Here is a 21,485-nt window from a genome sequence, read left to right as displayed (position 1 = left end):
TTCATTTTTGGCAACTTGCACTTTCAAATTGCTATGGATCAGTGACTGCTGTATTTCTAATTCTCTCCTTTTCTAAAAGGTCAATTTTAGAGTGCCTGGGCATGGTGGCTCATGCCAATAATCCCAGTGCTTTGGGAGGCTGAGGCAAGAAGACTGCTTGAGACCAGAAGTTTAAGATCAGCTTGAGCAACATAGCAAGACTCCATCTCTACAAACAAAAAAAAAAAAAAAAGAAAAGAAAAAAGAAAATGTTTAAATTAGCCAGGTGTTCGTGGCATGTGCCTGTAGTCTTAGCTACTAGGGAGACTGAGGTGGAAGGATCACTTGAGCCCAGGAGTTCAAGGCTACAGTGAGCTATGACGGCACCACTGTAGTCTAGACTGGATAACAGAGTGAGACCCTGTCTCTAAAAAATTAAAAAGATCCGTTTTCCTGCACCTTTGCATTATGCATCTGGTGCTCTTGGGGCAGAAAACTTGTCTGTAGGTGGCCAGAACACAAGGAGCCACACCCTAACATGATGTGGAGGACTGTCCCCAGATAGCGTGGTCTTTCATCTAAGATGCAATAATGGGCTAGATTTCTGGTGGTTTCTCTTAGGGGAGAGAGGAGTGAGTGTTTTCTATCTCAGAAGAAGAACATACACAGAAATTTAGGTAGCCAACAAAGCTGACTGCGGTTAAAATTGAAAGCTGTCTACCTATCAGTGTAACCCTCCTCCCTCCTTCCTCAGTCAAAGAATCCAACTTTTAGCTGGTCACATTGCCACATGGACTTCTCAGCCTCCCTAGCAGCTAGGTGTGGCCATCAGCGTGACCCAGTTCTAGCTGAAACATAAGTTCATCTGCTGCTGGTTCTGGAAAATGGCCTCAGGGAAGCGAATTCAAGTAGAGAAAGTCCAATTTCTTGCCTTCCCCACTCCCTCCAGGAGCAAACTTGAACAGTGAGAGTGAGGTAACCTGAGGATAAAAATCATGCACTGAGGATAGAGCAGAAAGATAGGAACTTGGGACACCACCTACTTCTAGACTTCTTTTACGTAAGAAAAAAAACTCCTATTCAGTTTAAACTACTGTTAACTTTGGTTTTTCTGTTGTATATAATTGAACCTAATCTCAAATGATAAAGTATAGAGCAAAATAAAAAAGAATGAAAAATGACCTAAAGTGATAACAAGGGTTATTCAGGTGAAGAATTTCTAGCAGTTGAGGTTGCCAAAAGTAGAAAAAGGTTACCAGGAAACACAGGGAAATGCTATGGACTTTTCATAATTGTTAATATCAAAGAGCCATTTATTAAAAGAAGGAATGGTAACACCCATAAAGAATATCTATGTTTATGAGTAAGTGACAGCAATCTAATTTAAAAGGAATAGGCAGAGTTTTCTCACTTAAATAGTTCCTAATAGTTACACTAACTTACATAAAGTCACTTAATTAAATCACTAAAGGAGAAAGGAAGAAATAGAAGAGCTGTGTGAGAGTGAGAGCAGAGAGCGGATAGTGAGTTTGTGTTCTTCCTGGTGGTGACAGACTTCAATCCTTTAATATCTGTGTCCAAGAAAAAGTGTTCTCATTTAAAAAGTATTTTCCTTTATTCCAAATATGCTTTTAAAATATTTATTGAGCAGAGAAAAAGGAAGGGAGCTAAAAAGATGAAATAGATGTTGAGTTAACAGCTTTCTTCCAAGTTCTGGCGGACTTCAGACTTTAAATGTCTGTTGGAAAAAAAAATATGTTCTTATTTTAAAAGTATCTTCCTTTATTCTGAATGTTCTTTCATATACAGATATATATATATATATTAAATATGCTTAGCTAATCATAGATTACAGTTTTTAAAAACATGTTCTCTGGTAAGATTAATATAATTAGAAAGAATTACAAATAATGTTGAAACAAATCAATTAACCATAAATATGGTTATCAAATTATGTAAATGATATGGCTGGGCACAGTGCCTCATGCCTGTAATCCCAGCACTTTGGGAGGCCAAGGTAGGCATTCCAGACCAGCCTAACATGGTGAAACCCCATCTCTACTAAAAATACAAAAATTAGCCAGGCACAGTGGCGGGCACCTGTAATCCCAGCTACTCAGGAGGCTGAGGCAGAAGAATCTCTTGAACCCAGAAGGCAGAAGTTGCAGTGAGCCAAGATTGCACCATTGCACACCAGCCTGGGCAACAAGAGCAAAACTCTGTCTTGAAAAAAAATAAATTAATTTAAAAAAAAAAATATATATATATATATATATATGTATGTATACACACACATATATATTCTACATATATAAATGATATAGCACTTAAAATTTGCTGCTACATAAAACTTTTGGAGGCATTTTCATTTTTCTGTGATCTAAATTGCTCTAATACTACAAAAAATACACAAAAATAACATATATCATCTTAACGATTTGAAATTATATTTGTAATAAATGTGAACTTCAATTGATACAATAATTTATTTTCCTAAATAACAAATCAAACAAAATTACATACGTGGCTCAAACTTCAATTCTCCAGCTGGCCCTGATGGAGGAATTCCTTGTAATTTTTTTTGTTCCATCTGCTGTACGACCTGGTGAATGGAAAAAGAAAAGGTATAATTTGATTTTCTATCATATGTGTGACCTTTGACAAAGCACAACATAGTAACGGAAAATTGTTTTCTAAAAAAAGATATGCAAACTATAAACTTCAGATTTGACCAGGTGCAGTGGCTCATGCCAATAGTCCCAGCACTTTCGGAGGCTGAGGTTGGAGGATCACCTGAGGCCAGAAGTTCGATACCAGCCTGGGCAACATAGTGAGACCTCGTCTCTACAAAAAAAATATTAACATTAGTCAGGCACACTGGCATGTACCTGTAGTCCTAGCTACTGGGGAGGCTGAGGTGTGACGATCACTTGAGCCCAGGAGTTTGAGGCTGCAGTGAGCTACGATCATACCACTATACTCCAGCCTGGGAGACAGGCTATCTCAAAATAAAGTAAAAATAAAATAAAATTTAGATTAATATTCCACAAAACAGTTTTAAAGTATTAAAATTTAAAATACTATAGCTACAGTACAATGAAATATGTTGCAAAAACACAGGCTTTTAACAAAGGCCCTGAAATCTTTTTTAATGCCATAATCTTTTGACAAAATGCCACCTGATGATATTCCAGCTTCTGAGCCTCCAGTTGATCATGCTGACGCTGTAGCTCTTCTTTTTGTTTCTGAAGCTCATCTGCTTTCTTCTTAAGTTCATTTTCTTGTAAAGCAATAATATTTTCATATTCTTTTAGTTCTTCCTCTGTGAAGAACTGTTGCTGATCTAATGTCTAAAAGAAAAAAAATGAAAAAAGAATCTTAAAACTACAACAATAAAGTCTTATTTAGCTTTAGAAGTCTATAGTTAGCAAAGTATAAAAGAGTATCTACAGGATTACGCCTGTGGGGTAAGAAGGAAGGGGAAGTAAGTAATATATATTTATGTACTCATTTGAGCAAACGGAAAAACAGGAAGAGAAACTCAGTTCTCTTTTAGGAATGGTAACTAAAGGCAAAGAGTGAGAATTGGGCAGAAGTGACAAAGAGAACGTGGGAAAAGAAATAACATTTGTCATTCCCCCCTACTCTCACTGAAACACAAATTTTAACAGCTGTCTGCACACAGAAAAGCACAAGAAGCAAACATCAGGTGAGCACTCATAGTACCTGGCTTCGACTTCATATCACTGACAAAGGCATTGACAAGGGCAAGAGAGACAGTCTGGAATCACCTACGCCACCTCTCCCCCGTCCCCTCGCAGCAGACATGCAGCACAGAGTCTGTGCACTCTGGGGAAGGAGCATAGCGACGGGGGGACTTTACAGTGAACTCAGTGCTGCCCGGTCACAGCAGAGAATAAAGCTGTGCTGAGCTTCACCAGTGCCCATGATGGAGGGAGCATTTGAACCATCACCCATCCCAGCAGTGGATACTGAATTTCCTAGCAGCCCTCGCCATGTGGGCTGAATGCTCTGGGGTCCTAGGTAAATTTGAAAGGCAGTCTAGGAAAGGAGGACTGTAATTCCTAGGCAACTCCTAGTGCTAGCCTGGGCTTACAGCCAGTCAACGAGAGTAACAGGTGACCAGGGGAGACACCAGCTGGTGAGGCTAAGGGAAAGCTTGTGCTACTCCTCCCTGAACCTCAGGTGGTGCAGCTTGTAGCTATGAAAGTGACCCCTTTCTTGAGGAAAGGAAAGCAAAAAGAGGGCTTTGTCTTGCATCCCGGATACCAGCTAAGCCACAGTAGGAAAAGGCACCAGGCAGAGTTGTGAAGCCCCGATTCCAGGCCCTAGCTTCCAGATGACATTTCCAGACATACCCTAACCCAAAAGGAAAACTGCTGCCTTAAGGAGGCAGTCCTGGCAGGCTTCATCACTTGCTGAGTAAAGAGCCCCTGGGCCCTGAATAACCAGCAGCGAGACCCAGGGAGTATGCTCTGGGTCTTGGACTCCGAGACATGCTGGCTTCGGGGTGACCCAGCATATCCCAGCTGTAGTGGCTATGGTGAAAGGCCCTTGTTTGAGGAAAGCAGAGGGAAAGTAAAGGCAATTTTGCCTTGCACACTAGTTACCAGCTCGGCCATGGTAGGGTAGAACAACAAGCAGGCTTTTGGGGTCCCCAAGTCCAGGCCTTGGCTCTTAGCATTTCTGGACTCGCCTTGGGCCAGAGGGGAGCCCACTTCCCTGAAGGGTGAGTCTCAGGCCTGGCAGCATTTACCACAAGGTGACAGAAAAGCCCTTGGGCTTTTGGCAAATATCAGCAGTGATTGGGAGAAGCCCATGTGGACCAGAGGTGGTGGTGGTGATGGCCACAGGGAGAGGGTTCTCTGCCTGTGGAAAGGGGAGTGAAGAGCAGGAAGGCCTTTGTATTGTGGTTTGAGCGCCAGCTTAGCCACAATAAAACAGAACATCAGGTAAATCACTAGGATTTTTATTAGAATCCCTGGCTTCCAGATAGCATCTCTGGACACACCCAGGGTCTGGGGGAACTCGCCACCATGAAGGAAAGGGCCTTGGGCAAGGCCGTGCCATGTTGGCTTCAGGACTAACCCAGCACAGTTCCAGTGCTGATGGCCACAGGGGCCACTTGCATCAAAACACCTCCAGTTCCAGGTGGCTCAGCACAGAGAGAGAGACTTCATTTGTTTGGAAGAAAGTAAGGGAAAAGAACAAGAGTCTCTGCCTTGTAACCTAGAGAATTCTTCTGGATCTTATCCAAGACCACAAAGATGGTACTTCTATGAGTCTGCAAAAATCACAGAATTACTGGACTTGGGGCCTAAATCCCGTGGAATATCTGGAAAGCTTTTTGAAGAAGGAAATGCACAAACAAGCCCAGACTGCGAAGATTACAATAACTATCTAACTATTCAATGCCCAGACACGGATGAACATCTGCACACATTACCATCACCCAGGAAAACATGACCTCACCAAATGAATTAAATAAGGCACCAGGTTCCAATCCTGGGGAATCAGAGATGTATGACCTTTCTGATACAGAACTCAAAACAGCTGTGTTGAGGAAACTCAAATTCAAGATAACAACACGGAGAGGAATTCAGATTTCTATCAGATAAATTTAACCAAGAGATCAAAAGAATTACAAAGAATCAAGCAGAACTAGAGTTAAAAAAAAAATGCAACGAACATGCTAAAGAATATATCAAGGTTTCTTAATAGCAGAACTGATCAAGCAAAACAAAGAATTACTGAGCTTGAAGACAGGCTATTTGAAAATACAGTTAGAGGACTCAAAAGGAAAGAGAATGGAAAACAATGAAAGCATGCCTACAAGATCTAGAAAATAGCTTCAAAAGGGCAAATCTAAGAGTTTCATTGACCTAAAAGAGGAGGCAGAGAAAGAGATAAGGGTAGAAATTGTATTCAAAGCGATAATACCAGAAATATTTCAACATTCAAGTGCAAGAAAGTTATAGAACATCAAGCAGATTTAACCCATGTCAGACTACCTCAAGGCATTTAATAATGAAACTCCCAAAGGTCAAGTACAAAGAAAGGACAGCATCTCTGGACACACCCAGGGTCTGGGGGAACTCGCCACAATGAAAAAAAGGGCCTTGGGCAAGGCCCAGTGCCATGCTGGCTTCAGGGCTAACCCAGCACAGTTCCCGTGGTGATGGCCATAGGAGTACTTGCATCAAGTTGGGTGTGGTGGCTCACACCTGTAATCTCAGCACTTTGGGAGGCAGAGGTAGGTGAATCACTTGAGGCCAGGAGTTCAAGACCAGCCTGGCCAACAGGGAAAAACCCCATCTCTACTAAAAACATAAAAATTTGCCAGGTGTGGTGGCACATACCAATAATCCTAGCTACTTGGTAGCCTAAGACACAAGAATTGCTTGAACCTGGGAGACAGAGGTTGCAGTGAGCCAAGATCACGACACAGCCCTCCAGCCTGAGTAACACAGCAAGACTCCGACTCAGGTGGCAGACTTTTCAGTGGAAACCTTACGGGCCAAGAGAGACTGGCATGACATATTTGAAGTACTGATGGAAAAAAAAAAAAAACCCACATTTACCCTAGAATAGTATATTCACTGAAAATATTCTTTAAGCATAAAGGAGAAATAAAGACCTTCTCAGACAAACAAAAGCAGAGGGATTGCATCAACATCAGACCTGTCCTATAAGAAATATGGAAGGTAGTTCCTCAGTCTGAAAGAAAAGGATATTAATGAGAACAAAGAAATCATCTGATGGTATAAAACTCACTGGTAACAGTAAGCACACAGGAAAACACTGAATAGTGTAACACCGTAATTGTGGTATATAAACCTCTCTTCACTTAAACAGAAAGACTAAACAAGGAATGAATCAAAAATAATAACTAAAAACAAATAAAATAAGTACAACTTTTCAAGACAGACAATAAAATAAGATGTAAAAAGTAACAATGAAAAATTAAAAAGCAGGAGAATGAAGTTAAAGTGTAAAGTATTTATGAATTTTGCCTTTTGTTTATGCAATCAGTGTTATCAGTTAAAAATAATGGGTTATATCATTTGCAGGCCTCATGGTAACCACAAATCTAAAAACATACAATGGATATGCACACAAAAAAAGCAAGAGATTAGAGCATGCCACAAGAGAAAATCACTAAAAGGAAGCTTCACTAAAAGGAAGACAGGAAGGAAAAAAAAAGAAGACAGCAAAACAACCAGGAAAATAACAAAATAGCAGGAGTAAGTCCCTACTTGTCAATAATAATAACTTTGAATGTAAACCAACTAAACTTTCCAATCAAGACATAGAGTGCCTGAATAGAGGAAAAAACAAGACCAAATAATCTGTTGCCTAAAAGAAATACATTTCACCTATAAAGACACAGAGACTGAAATTAAAGAGATGGAAAAAGATATTCCATGCCAATGGAAACCAAAAAGGAGCAGGAATAGCAGGAGCAATACAAAACAGAGGTCAAGACAAAACTGAGGGCCAGGTGCGGTGGCTCAAGCCTGTAATCCCAGCACTTTGGGAGGCTGAGGCGGGTGGATCACGAGGTCAAGAGATCAAGACCATCCTGGCCAACAAGGTGAAACCCCGTCTCTACTAAAAATACAAAAATTAGCTGGGCATGGTGGCGCACGCCTGTAGTCCCAGCTACTCGGGAGGCTGAGTCAGGAGAATTGCTTGAACCCAGGAGATGGAGGTTACGGTGAGCCGAGATCACGCCATTGCACTCCAGCCTGGGTAACAAGAGCAAAACTCCGTCTCAAAAAAAAAAAAAAAAAAGACAAAACTGAGGTCAAGACAAAAACTGAGACAAAGACAATGATAAATGGGTCCATTCAGCAAGAAGATATAATGATTGCAAACATATACACACCCAACACTAGAGCACCCAGATATATTAAGCAAATATTACTAGAGCTAAAGACAGACCTCAATACAGTAATAGCTGAAGACCTCAACACCTCACTTTCAGCATTAGACAGAAAATCAACAAAGAAACATTTGACATAATCTGCAGTATAGATCAAATTGATCTAACATATATTTAACAAATCTTTCATCTAACAGGTATAGAATACACATTTTTTGCCAGGTGTGGTGGCTCACGCCTGTAATCCCAACACTTTGGGAGGCCAAGGCAGGTGGATCACTTGAGGTCAGGAGTTTGAGACCAGCCTGGCCAACACGGTGAAACCCTTTCTCTATTAAAAATATAAAAATTAGCCAGGCATGATGGCAGGTGCCTGTAATCCCACCTACTCTGGAGGCTGAAGTGGGAGAATCGCTTGAATTGGGGAGGTGGAGGTTACAGTGAACTGAGATTGCTCCGTTGCACTCCTGCTTGGGCAACAGAGTGAGACCCTGCCTTAAAAAAATAAAATTAAAAAATAAGAACACATACTCTACTCCTTAGCACATAGACTGTTCTCAAAGATAGACAAATGGGACAGGAGCAGTGGCTAATGCCTGTAATCCTAGCACTTTGGGAAGCTGAGGTGGGTGGATCACTTGAGGTTAGGAGTTCGAGACCAGCCTGGCCAACATGATGAAACCTTGTCTCTACTAAAAATACAAAAATTAGCAGGCGTGTTGGTGCATGCCTGTAGTCCCAGCTACTAGGGAGGCTGAGGCAGGAGAATCACTTGAACTCAGGAAGCAGAGACTGCAATGAGCCAAGATCGCACCACTGCACTCCAGCTTGGGCAACAGAGCAAGACTTTGTCTCAAAACAAACAAACAAACAAACAAATAAAAAAACACAATGAGATACCATCTCACCTCAGTTAAAATGGCTTTTATCCAAAAGACAGGCAATAACAAATGTTGGCGAGGATATGGAAAAAAGGGAACCCTCGTACACTGTTGGTAGGAATGTAAATTAATACAACCACTATGGAGAACAGCGCAGAAGTTCCTCAAAAAATTTCAAATAGAGTTATCATATAACACAGCAATCTCAATGCTGGGTATATACGCGAAAGAAAGGAAATTAATACATCAAAGAAATAACTGCATTTCCATGTTTGTTGTAGTACTGTTCACAATAGCTAAGCGTCCATCAACGGATGAATGGATGAAGAAAATGTGGTACTTATACACAACAGAGTATTATTTCAGCCATAAAAAAAAGAATGAGATTGTCATTTGCAACAACATGGATGGAACTGGAGGTCATTATGTTAAGTGAAATAAGCCAGGACAGAAAGACAAATATCATGTGTTCCTACTTATCTGTGGGTTCTAAAAATCTAAACAACTGAACTCATGGAGATAGAGAATAGAAGGATGGTTACCAGAGGCTGGAAAAGGTGTGGAATGGGGGAGCGGTAGGGACAGTTAAGGGTACCAAAAAAAAATGAATGAAACCTAGTATTTTATAGTATAACTGGGGGACTATAGTCAATAATACTTTAATTGTACATTTAAAAATAACTAAAAGAGCATAATTGGATTGCTTGTAACATAAAAGATAAATGCTTGATGGGATGGATACCCAATTTTCCATTATGTAATTATTACACATTGCATGTCTGTACCAAAATATCTCACCTACTCCTTAAATATATACATATACTATGAATGTGCATGCACAAAAATTTAATTATAAAAAATAAAGAAAAAACTTGTCTGAACACACCTTTTTCATATAGATTCAATTTTTAGAAATGTGTTAATGTTTCACATATTCAAGCAAATAAAATTAAAATCCACAAGTCAAAAAAATCCTAAAACTTGAATAGAAAAACAGAAGTCAATAAATAGTACTTTTATTTTAAATTGATGAGATAACCCACAGAATGGGGAGGAAAAAAATGAACTAATCCTAGTAATTTTTGATCATAGTATTTGGACAATATGCTCTTGAGTTAAAAATAACAACAACAATAATTTTTTTTTTTTTTTTTTTTTTTTTTGAGATGGAGTCTTGCTCTGTTACCCAGGCTGGAGTACAGGGGTGAGATCTTGGCTGACTGCAATCTCTGTCTACCAGGTTCAAGCAATTCTCCTGCCTGAGTCTCCCAAGTAGCTGGAATTACAGGAGTGCACCACCACTCCCAGCTAATTTTTGTAATAGAAACAGGGTTTCACCATGTTGGCCAGGTCTCAGACTTCTGATTTCAGGTGATTCGCCCACCCTGGCCTCCCAAAGTGCTGGGATTATAGGCATGAGCCACTGTGGCGGCCCCAACAACAACAAAATCTAAACAAATTTTAAACTCTTATTTTACAGAGGCATGGATTAGTATTCTGAAACTCCTTGTACATTCTAGGATTGAGCAAATAAACGAAATATTTTTAAGGAAAAGGGAGTTAGGTTTTGCATGAAATATGGCAAAAGACAGACTGCTGTGTTGAAATCAAAGTTGTTGCACATATGTTCATTGCAGCACTATTCACAATAGCAAAGACATAGATTCAACCTAAATGCCCAACCTAAATGATTAGATAAAGAAATGTGGTACACATATACCATGGAATACTATGCTGCCATAAAAATGAATGAGATCATGTCCTCTGCAGGAACACAGATGAAGCTGGAGGCCAGTTATCTTTAGCAAACACTAATACAGGAACAGAAAACGAAATACTGCATGTTCTCACTTATAAGTGGGAGGTAAATGATGGGAGCACATGGACACATAGAGCGGAACAACACGTACTGGGGCCTACGGGAGGACGGAGGGCAGGAAGAAGAGGAGGATCAGGAAAAAGAACTAGTGGGTATGAGAGCTTAAAACCGGGGTAATAAAATAATCTGTACAACAAACCCCCATGACACAAGTTTATATATATAAACTATATAACAAACCTGAACACGTGTCCTTGAACTTTAAAAATTTTTTTTAAAAAATCTCTCACCGTTTGGATCCTGTGTGGAGAGGGACTTTGAAATTGAAGTCATTTCTTTTGGGAGAGACTTGTTTTGGATGCCCCCCACCAGTCCCTTTCTCCCCTGCACTGTAAAATGTGGGATTATGGGTCACAGGAAGAAGTGGGTTTTTTAGTTGAATTTTTTTTAACATTCCTCATGAATGTAAATTTGTACTATTTAACTGACTATTCTTGATGTAAAATCTTGTCATGTGTATAAAAATAAAAAAGATCCCCCCCCAAAAAAAAAAAAAAATCAGAGGTATTGGGATTGCAATTGGAGATACCAGTGTAAACTTATGAGTTTTAATATATATTGATAGATATATAAAAATGAATATAAATGTGCACAGGTGTTGTATATGTGTGTATGTGTGCACATATGTGTGTATATATATACATATACATAGACACATCTATATTACATATACATATTATTTTAATTCCCGAGCTCTGTCATCTGACAAGACCTTGGAAGCAATCTCACTGCAGTAGCAAGGAGCACATCCAGGGCCCAGATCTTGGTCTGCAGTATCAATCTCCACTAAAAGGAACTAGGGCTTCTCAGAAAAATGGTTCATTCCAGATTGGGTCAGGGAAAGAGTAAGATAAGCCTTGAACACCTTGATATACTAAAAGTAAGGAAGTCTCCAAAGAATGATTCAGACATGTCAGAAGGACACAAAAGCCAGTCTGAAGAAACTGCCACTGGCCAAGTCTGGGACATTTTGAGCATGGAAATAATGATGGCAAGGATTAGAACTTACTAAATAAAAAAGCCACCAGTCTACACTGATAAACAGAAGGTCAGGGAAAGGAATAGCTTTTCCTTACAGTAGAAAGCCAACTAACAAATGTAGAAAGGATGATCAGATTAGAAAATCACCATTTGTTGGCCAGGTGTGGTGGCTCACATCTGTAATCCCAACACTTTGGGAGGCAAGGTGGGCAGATCACTTGAGGTCAGGAGTTCAAGACCAGCCTGGCCAGCATGGTGAAACCCCATCTCTACTAAAAATACCAAAATTAGCCAGGCATGATTGCACATGCCTGTAGTTCAGCTACCTGGGAGGCTGAGGCAGGGGAGTGGCTTGAACCCAGGAGGCGGAGGTTGCAGTGAGCTGAGATCGTGCCATTGCTCTCCAGCCTGGGCAACAAAGTGACTCCGTCTCAAAAAAAAAAAAAAAAAGAAAAGAAAATCTCCATTAGTCAACCATTACAATAATAATTACAGCTAGAATCATCAATGGACATAATAATACATTCACATTTTCTCAAAGTATAAGCCCACAAGATTAAAAAAAAATTTTTTTTAATTTTTAGAGACAGGGTCTTGCTACATTGCCCAGGCCGGTCTCAAACTCCTGGGCTCAAGCGATCCTCCTGCCTCCTAAGTAGCTGGGCCTACAGGTGCGCATCACCATGCCCAGCTCTGATACGTTTAAAGAGTACACACATTTTTTTAATGGTGGAAATATAAATTGGCATAATTCTTTTGAAAAGCAATTTTGCAAAAGAATTCACCCTTCTCTCTCTCTCTCTACGTATATCAGTGTAGACTTGTGGCTTCTTGTTTTATTCAATAAGCTCTAATCCTTATCTTCATTATTTCCATGTTCAAACTGTCCCATATTTGGCCAGTGAAAGTTTCTTCATACTGGCTTTCATGTCCTGTGACATGTCTCTATCACTCTTTAGGGACTTCCTTACTTTTAGTATATCAGGACGTTCAAGCCTTAAAAACAGCCTTAAAAATATTCCCTGGGTCCTGGTGATGCTACATTGAGAAGCTACCCTGTAAAACAACCCTAATCACATAAAAAGCTTTATACAAAAATGTATTTGTAGCAGCATTTTCTTTTTAAAATAGCAGTAAAAAACAAAGTAATCTAAATGTCTAACCCTAAAAAAAGTTTATATACCTCCACAGCTGTTAAAATAAGGCTTACGGATACGTGAAAATACTTTTGATATGATGTTGAATTAATTTTTTTTGAAGCTGACTTCTATCTGGGCATGGAGACTCACATCTCTAATCCCAGTACTTTGGGAGGCCAAGGCGGGCAGATTGCTTGAGCTCAGGAGTTCGAGACCAGCCCGGGCAATGTGGAGAGGTCCTGCCTCTAGTGAAATACCAAAAAAAGATCCAGAAGTGGTGGTACACACCTGCAGTCTCAGCAACTCAGGAACCTGAAGTGGGAGGATCACTTGAGCCCAGGCGGGTTGTGGGGGTGGGGGCAAATGTTGCAGTGAGGTGAGATCACATCACTGCACTCCAGCCTGGGTGACAGAGCAAGGAGGGCCTTTTAAAATTTTTTTCTAAAATTATTTTAAAAAAAAAAAAAAGCTGACTTCTGTCCACAGTGGCTCACACATTTTGGGAGGTTGAGGCAGGAGGACTGCTTGAGCCCAGGAGTTCATGACCAACCTGGGCAATATAGTGAGACCCTGTCTGTATTTATAAAATTAAAAAAAAAAAAAAGAGCAAAAGCTGACTTCTGATTCTTTCACTACGGTGGGCTAGACAAGATACTTTTTAAAATACAAAAGGTAAAATAGTAACTTTACATAGAAAAATATGGAAATATGGTAGACATCACCTTAACAAAATTATGAAAGCTACCATTACCAGTTATGGGGATCATCAACATGTGCCTTCTGATAGGATACACTAAGCATCCTCTTCTGTGGTATTCAAGGGACATTATACAACATAACAATCTCCTGAAAAACTGTTTCAGATCAAAGGAAACTAGAAAGACATTACAACTGAATTCAATGTATCATCTTGGATTTGCTTTTGTTATAAAAAATATTATTGGGAAAACTGACTAAATTTCAATAAGTCTAGAGATCAGGAAAGAGTCCCATGTGTGTAGTACTGGTAATTTTACTGTGATTATATAAGGTAAATCCTGTTTGCAAGAAATATACACTCAAACATTTTAGGTTAAAGTGTTATGATGTGCAATTTACTCCTAAGCAATTCAAAACTTTATATATATATATATGTGCATATATACATATATGTTTATATATACACATACATACATACATTACATATGTTATATATACACACACATACAGATTAAAAATGGGGAGAGGATAAGAGAAAGATAAAGCAAATGTAGTTAAATCTGAAATTATGTCAAAATTTTAAAAGTATGTAATTATCTATGATCTAGTCTGCCAGATGCACTAAAGGGGATGTATATTCAAATAATCTTAGCATTCTTCTTCACCAAAGTCCAGACACATTTCTTTTTTTTTTTTTTTTTTTTAGACGGAGTTTTTGCTCTTGTTACCCAGGCTGGAGTGCAATGGCGCGATCTCGGCTCACCGCAACCTCCGCCTCCTGGGTTCAGGCAATTCTCCTGCCTCAGCCTCCTAAGTAGCTGGGATTACAGGCACGCGCCACCATGTCCAGCTAGTTTTTTGTATTTTTAGTAGAGACGGGGTTTCACCATGTTGACCAGGATGGTCTCGATCTCTCGACCTCGTGATCCACCCGCCTCGGCCTCCCAAAGTGCTGGGATTACAGGCTTGAGCCACCGCGCCCGGCCAAATTTCAAGACACATTTCTAGACAAAAACTCAATACAAGGCCAGGTACAGTGGCTCACACCTGTAATCCTAGCACTTTGGGAGGCTGAGATGGGCAGATCATGAGGTCAGGAGATGGAGACCATCCTGGCCAACATAGTGAAACCCGGTCTCTACTAAAATACAAAAAATTAGCCGGGCATGGTGGCGTGCACCTGTAGTCCCAACTACTCGACACGCTGAGGAGGGGAATCACTTGAACCCGGGAGGCAGAGGTTGCGGTGAGCCGAGATCACACCACTACACTCAAGCATGGTAACATATGGAGACTCCATCTCAAAAAAAACTTCAATACAAAAAGAGAATGACTTTTCTGATATCAAATGAAAGGGATCAAATATCCCAATTTGCCCTGAAAGGTCTGGTTTTAGCAATGAAATGTTCCACATCCTTGGAAATTCCTTAGTCCTGGGTAAACTAGAATAATTGCTCGCCCTTTCTCAAACTATTTTCTGGACAATTAAAATTTTAATTTAAATAGTAATCTTTTTAGTTTTTATGTAGAAAAAGACTATGTTCTTTCTTCAGTCTATTTTGGTTGGTGCCTCTCAGCTATTCTTTTCAAGCTATCTGTTCACTCATTTATACACAGTTGACTGTGTTACAAATTGATATACTTTTCTGGAGCAATTTGGCAAGATATAACGAGAAATTTTTAAAATGTTCATAAATCTTAAGAATAGTTCTATTCCTGGGAGTTAATCCCAGGGAAATCATTATAGATTGCCCAAAAATGTGTGAAGAAATGGATAGTCATCATAGCGTCATTATAATAAAATACTGGAATTTACCCAAAATGTCTAAGTCTGGAGAAATGGATTTATAAATTATGCTACAGCCATATAAATGCATGTTAAGTAGTCATTTTTAAAATCATGTTTTTGAAGAATGACATTAAAAAGTGTTTGTGAAATATTGTTAAATTTAAAAAAGTATTTCATCAACATACAAAGTCATTTATATAGTATGAAGCCATTTTTAAATACATAAATATGAATATGTATGTATGAATTTAAAATTAAATACATTGTTTACATACTGTATGCTACATGTGCATATACTATATATACAAACTGCATACTATTCCAAATTAACATAATACAATGCATAACTTAAGAGTCTACCTCTGAGTAGTAAAATTATGAGTGAATTCTCATTTATTCTTTCACTGTATCTACATTTCTAATATTCAATACTGAATCTTATTTTATACTTTGAAAAAAGTATAATTTTTAAGACTTCTAATTTTATACAGTGTGATTATAAACAAGAAATAAAATTGCCACAAGCTTTCTAAGAAATCAAGTTCATTATTTTATAGTGACATTTACAGAAAAAAACCCAAGGTAGTTAAGACTATCCATGAAAACATAATGGAGAATAAAAGTTAAAAGTAGAAAAGACTGATGTAGACTTTGTTGAACCATACATCTCATTTAGAGTAGGTTCTATTACCTCCCAGCTATCTGGCTCCAAGAATTCTTTTTTTTCTGTGGCTTTCAAAAACTCCTCCAGAGTCACCAATCGGTCTTTGTTAGTATCAACCTGATTAAGAGAAAAGGTATACATAATATAAAGTAAATCTTTCTCATATTATTTAGACACTAGCAACTATCTTGTAATGGATGCTATTACATAAACACAGAGCAATTAGGACTCACCTAACATCCACAGAAACTAGGGGGAAAAATAAAAAACAGAGCACTCAATATTACACTAGAATTACAGAATAAATACCTTTCTCTTATATAGAATTCAAACTGGAAAATATGAGATATCTATATACCTAATGCCCTGGAAACCACTAAGTTTCAGTCAGCTGATCTGGGTGGTTAGGTGGCTGGTATTATCTTCCTCCTTTACCATAATACGTATAATCCCTCTTAAAGCCAAGTTCTCGAGTAAGAAAAATAACCAATCCAGAAAGAGGGCTGTTTTAGCCAAGAATAAAGGAGGTTAAATTAAAACTCTCTCAACATTTTTTTAAAAAAACAATCACCTAAATCAAAACTAAAGTTGACAACCTCTCCAAATCCTCTTGCATAGCTGTGACAGCCTGTGGCAAATTTCATTACAAAGGTGTACTCTATAATGGTCAAAGAAATTCACTTGATAGTTGGGATGCCAGCAGTCAACGGAGATCCAGACTTAGCATTTACAGCTCAAAAATTCAGATGAAAATTAGTGAAGCAAAATAGTAGGATTCAATTACCCTGCAAATGATGCCTATATCAGAGTTTTTTGCTTAGAGGGAGGAGAGGCAGAGCAAGAACTGCAGAGAAAGGCAAATATTTAAATGAGGGTGGTCATTAGATGGACCATGGACATTTAAGCACAGACTCAATAGAAGTTAAGACCTTGTGACAATCTAGAGAAGGTTTGTTCCAGAAAAAAAAGTTAAGTCCAAATGCCCTAAAATGGGAACAAGCTTGATAAGAGGTAAACATCAAAAGGCCAGTGTGGCCAGAGGAGAGAGAGGGATAGAGTTACAGAACATGGGATCAGAGAGCAAGGCAAGGATAAAGTCTCAAATCTTTTGGAAACAGGAGGGATTTGGGATCATATCACAAGGAAAAATGCAAGCCATTGAAGTATTTCTGTACAAGGGAGCACAAGACATGATTTATGCTTTTAAGAGCTTACTCCGCCTGTTTATGGAGAAGTGTCTATAGTGGGGTAAGGAATAGAAGCAGAGATGCCAGTTAGGAGACTTGCTTGGACTTGATTGGTATTAAACAGTAGTGGAAGATGGGGGATGTGGTCAAATTCTGCATCTGTTTGAAAGATAGATCAAATAGAACTTATAGAGGAAATGTAAGATATGAGGAAAGAAGTCAAAGATGACTTAGCCTGAGCAACTAGATGAGTGATTCACTTGCTGAAATAAAGAAGGCTGGGGAAGGATCTGGGTCTGGAGAAGATGTGTATTAAATATGCAAAGAGAACTGTCAAGCAGATACAAGCCTGGTACTCACAGAAGGGAGAGAGCTGAAGATAAAAATGTTGAACTCATCAGCAAACATGCTGCTATAGAGCATACATACAGACATGAGATTCCATACTACCACCTAAGCAAAGAATGAAGCTAGAAAGAACAAGGCCAAGGGATAGGCCCAGGGCAATGCAACATGTAGAACTTGGAAAGAGGAGGAAGAACCAGCAAAGAAGAGAGAGTGAGGTATGAGGAAACTGAGCAAGTGTGGTTTTCCAAAAGCCAAGTGAAGGAAGCATTTCAAGAAAGAGAGGCATCAGCTATATCAAATGTTGCTAAGGGGTCCAGTAAGATGGATTTGACAAGATAGAGGTCATCCAATGGGAGGATTTTTAAACGGAATGATGGCGGCTACAGCATATTCAGCAGAGATTAAGATGAAAATGAAAGAAGAAAAACAGGAAGAGGAAGAATAGACAACTCTTTGAAAAAGAACAGAACAATGAGGCAGTAACCAGAGGTTATGTTTTGTTTTGTATTTCAGTACCGAAGAAAAGGTTTACTTTGGTTTCATTTTGAGATGGAGTCTTGCTGTCACCCAGGCTGGAGTGCAGTGGTGCAATCTTGGCTCACCGCAACCTCCGCCTCCTGGGTTCAAGTGATTTTCATGACTCAGCCTCCCAAGTAGCTGGGATTATAGGTATGCACCACCACATCTGGCTAATTTTTGTATTTTTAGTAGAGACAGGGTTTCATGATGTTTGCCGTTCGAGACCAGTTCGAGACTGGTCTCAAATCCCTGACCTGAAGTGATCCACCTGCCATGACCTCCCAAAATGCTGGGATTGCAGGCATGAGACACCACACCCAGCTCAAAAAAAGGTTTTATACCTGACATGCAGTAGCATCTTTATCTTTTAGAATGTTTTAAAGTAGTTACAAATTATTTTATTCATACTAAAGGCATCTAGTATAATCTGGATCAAAAATGCAAACTCCAGCCTGGGCAACATAGCAAGACCTTGTCCCTACAAAAACATAAAAAGTTAGCTGGCAGCCTGGGCGACATGGCAAAAACCTGTCTCTTAAAAAAAAAAAAAAAAAAAAAAAATCTGCCTGGTGTAGTGGTTCATGCCTGTAATCCCAGCTAGCACTTTGGGAGACTGAGGTGGGCGGATCTCTTGAGGTCAGGAGGTCAATACCAGCCTAGCAAACATGGTGAAACCCCATCTCTACTAAAAATTCAAAAATCAGCCAGGCGTGGTGGTACATGCTTGCAATCCCAGGTACTCAGGAGGCTGAGGCAGGAGAATTGCTTGAACCCGGGAGGCAGAGGCTGCAGTAAGCCAAAACAGAGCCACTGCACTCCAGCCTGGGTAACAGAGTGAGACTGTGTCTCAAAAATAAACAAGAAAAAGGCTGATGGCTCACACCTGTAATCACCTATAATCCCAGCACTTTGGGAGGCCGGGGTGGATGGATTACCTGAGGTCAGGAGCTCAAGACCAGCCTGGCCAATATGATGAAATCTTGCCTCTATTAAAAATACAAAATTAGCCAGGTGTGATGGTGGGTGCCTGTAATGCCAGCTACTCAAAAGACTGAAGCAGGAGAATCACTTGAACCTGGGAGGCAGAAGCTGCGGTGAGCCAAGATCGTGCCACTGCACTCCAGTGTGGGCGACAGAGACTCCATCTAAAAAAAAAAAAATTAGCTAGGCATGGTGGCTTGAGCCTGTGGTCCTTCCTCAGTCTCAGGAGGCTGAGAGAGGACTGCTTGAGCTCAGGAGGTTGAGGTTACAATGAGCCATGATTGTACCACTGCACTCCAGTGCAACAGAGCAAGACCCTGTCTTAAAAAAAAAAAAAAAGCAAACTCCATTCCAATACACATTCAGTATATTTTCCATCTTAAAGTAAGATTCATTGCAATATAGAAATAATATATTATCTTAAACTTTTAAAACATACCTCATTCATTACATGTTCCCTCATTCTAAGTCTTTCTTCCTCCATTTCTACCATATCATCCTCTTCATTTTTAGGGTCATATACTTTCTCCAACTAAAAAGAAAATTTTAATTACTTTCCGTGAAAGGAAAGAAAGTAATAGAAGAAAAAAAGAGAACGAGAACACTGAATACTTAATAAACTCATTTACCTCTTTAGTAAATAGGGCTTCTAATTCTTGTTCATCCAGGAATCCATCACTATTGACATCTAAAGTTTAAAAGTTACAGATGCAAAAATAGATTTTAATACCTTAGAAAATAAATAATTAAAATTCAACGATTTAGAAAAGGTTTACAAAAGTAGTGCAGATGTGAAGCATCAACAGACTGCAGAAAAGCATTTCTTCTTTTTCATGAAGCTTTAGATCAGCTCAATTGATAAATATGCTGTATTTATTTGCAATTCATAATCATTTGTGAGGAAAGAATATCTTGACCATTTTTTTCCAAAAATATAAAGTTAAGCAATATTCTATGAGAGTAGAAGTAAAATTTAATATTATAGTATAAAGCCTATTAGATATAATCTAGCTAGTCACAGTTTACAGTTTTCAGTTTACAGAGAACTTTGCAATAATTCATATAATGACTCAACAGTAAAAGCAGGGATTAAGAACCTAAAATATTTTATACTGAAGGTGAGCAATAAGACTATCATATTAGCCAGGCGAGGTGGCTGATGTTTGTCATCCCAGCACTTTGAGAGGCCGAGGTGGGTGGATCATGAGATCAGGAGATCAAGATCATCCTGGCCAACATGGTGAAACGTCATCTCTACTAAAAATACAAAAATTAGCTGGGTGTGGTGGTGTATGCCTGTAGTCCCAGCTACTTGGGAGGCTGAGGCAGGAGAATTACTTGAACCCGGGAGGTGGAAGTTGCAGTGAGCCGAGATTGCACCACTGCACTCCAGTCTGGCGACAGAGTGAGGCTCCATCTCAAAAGAAAACAAAAACAAAAACAAAAACTATCATATTACTCTAGAAAAACTCTAACCATGGCCAGGTGCAGTGGCTCACGCCTGTAATCCCAACGTTTTGGGAGGCCAAGGCAGGTGGATCATGAGGTCAGGACTTCAAGACCAGCCTGGCCAACATGGTGAAACCCCATCTCTACAAAAATACAAAAATTATCCAGGTGTAGTGGCATGGGCTTGTAGTCCCAGCTACTCGGGAGGCTGAGGCAGGAAAATTGCTTAACCCGAGATTGTGCCACTGCACTCCAGCTTGGATGACAGAGTGAGACTCTCTCAAAAGAAAAAGGCCAGGTGCAGTGGCTCAAGCCTGTAATCCCAGCACTTTGGGAGGCCGAGGTGGGTGGATCACGAGGTCAAGAGATCGAGACTATCCTGGTCAACATGGTGAAACCCTGTCTCTACTAAAAATAAAAAAAAAAAAAAAAAAAAAAAATCAGCTGGGCATGGTGGCACATGCCTGTAATCCCAGGTACTCAGGAGGCTGAGGCAGGAGAATTGCCTGAACCCAGGAGGCGGAGGTTGCGGTGAGCCGAGATCACGCCATTGTACTCCAGCCTGGGTAACAAGAGCGAAACTCTGTCTCAAAAAAAAAAAAAAAAAAAAAAAACGGAAACTCTAACCATTTACTCTCACTAGAACTCAATAGCAGACCTTGGCAGAAATTAAGAGGAAAGCAAATATTTTTTCAAACAGCAGATATAAATATCAAATATATATCAAATATATTTGTATCAAATCTGTTATCAAATTTTGTTATCTATTTGTATCAAATAGATACAAATATCAAATATATTTGTATTAAATCTGTTACCATGTAATTTGAAAAATGTCTTGGGGTCAAAGTCATTAGGATCCAATCCATCAGTCTCTTCCCATACCTCTTTTAGTTGATCTTTGCTTCCCTGTGAATCAATTTAAAAAAATTGCTCAAAACAAAATATAATATATATGAACAGACTCAAAATATAAATTTGAGGAACTTTGGAGAATTAAGAATCAAGATTTAAGTACTAATAACATGATAAAATTCTGCTAATACAAAGAAGTATCTTTATCTAAAAATGGTCTCATAAAGTC

At 39.2% G+C, this 21,485-nt stretch overlaps 1 protein-coding gene across 5 annotated transcripts in view; it reads right to left on the bottom strand.

The window, feature by feature from the left end:
* Positions 1-21,485, bottom strand: part of NUCB2 (nucleobindin 2) — a 71,617-nt gene that overhangs the window by 13,072 nt on the left and 37,060 nt on the right. For 4 of the 5 annotated variants that reach the window (XM_074401182.1, XM_074401181.1, XM_074401180.1 and 1 more), the window contains 6 exons: positions 21,220-21,310; positions 19,582-19,640; positions 19,392-19,484; positions 15,945-16,034; positions 3,159-3,329; positions 2,503-2,581 (listed from right to left, as the gene is read on the bottom strand). In XM_074401182.1, the coding sequence (XP_074257283.1) occupies positions 2,503-2,581; positions 3,159-3,329; positions 15,945-16,034; positions 19,392-19,484; positions 19,582-19,640; positions 21,220-21,310 (583 nt within the window). Of the gene's footprint in view, positions 1-1,575; positions 1,718-2,502; positions 2,582-3,158; positions 3,330-15,944; positions 16,035-19,391; positions 19,485-19,581; positions 19,641-21,219; positions 21,311-21,485 lie in introns of those variants that run through there. The other variant, XM_039471228.2, reaches the window with a different exon arrangement.

This window comes from Saimiri boliviensis, chromosome 6, assembly GCF_048565385.1.
Source record: "Saimiri boliviensis isolate mSaiBol1 chromosome 6, mSaiBol1.pri, whole genome shotgun sequence".
NCBI classification, from domain to species: Eukaryota; Metazoa; Chordata; class Mammalia; order Primates; family Cebidae; genus Saimiri; species Saimiri boliviensis.
This window is presented reverse-complemented; position numbering and strand designations above follow the sequence as displayed.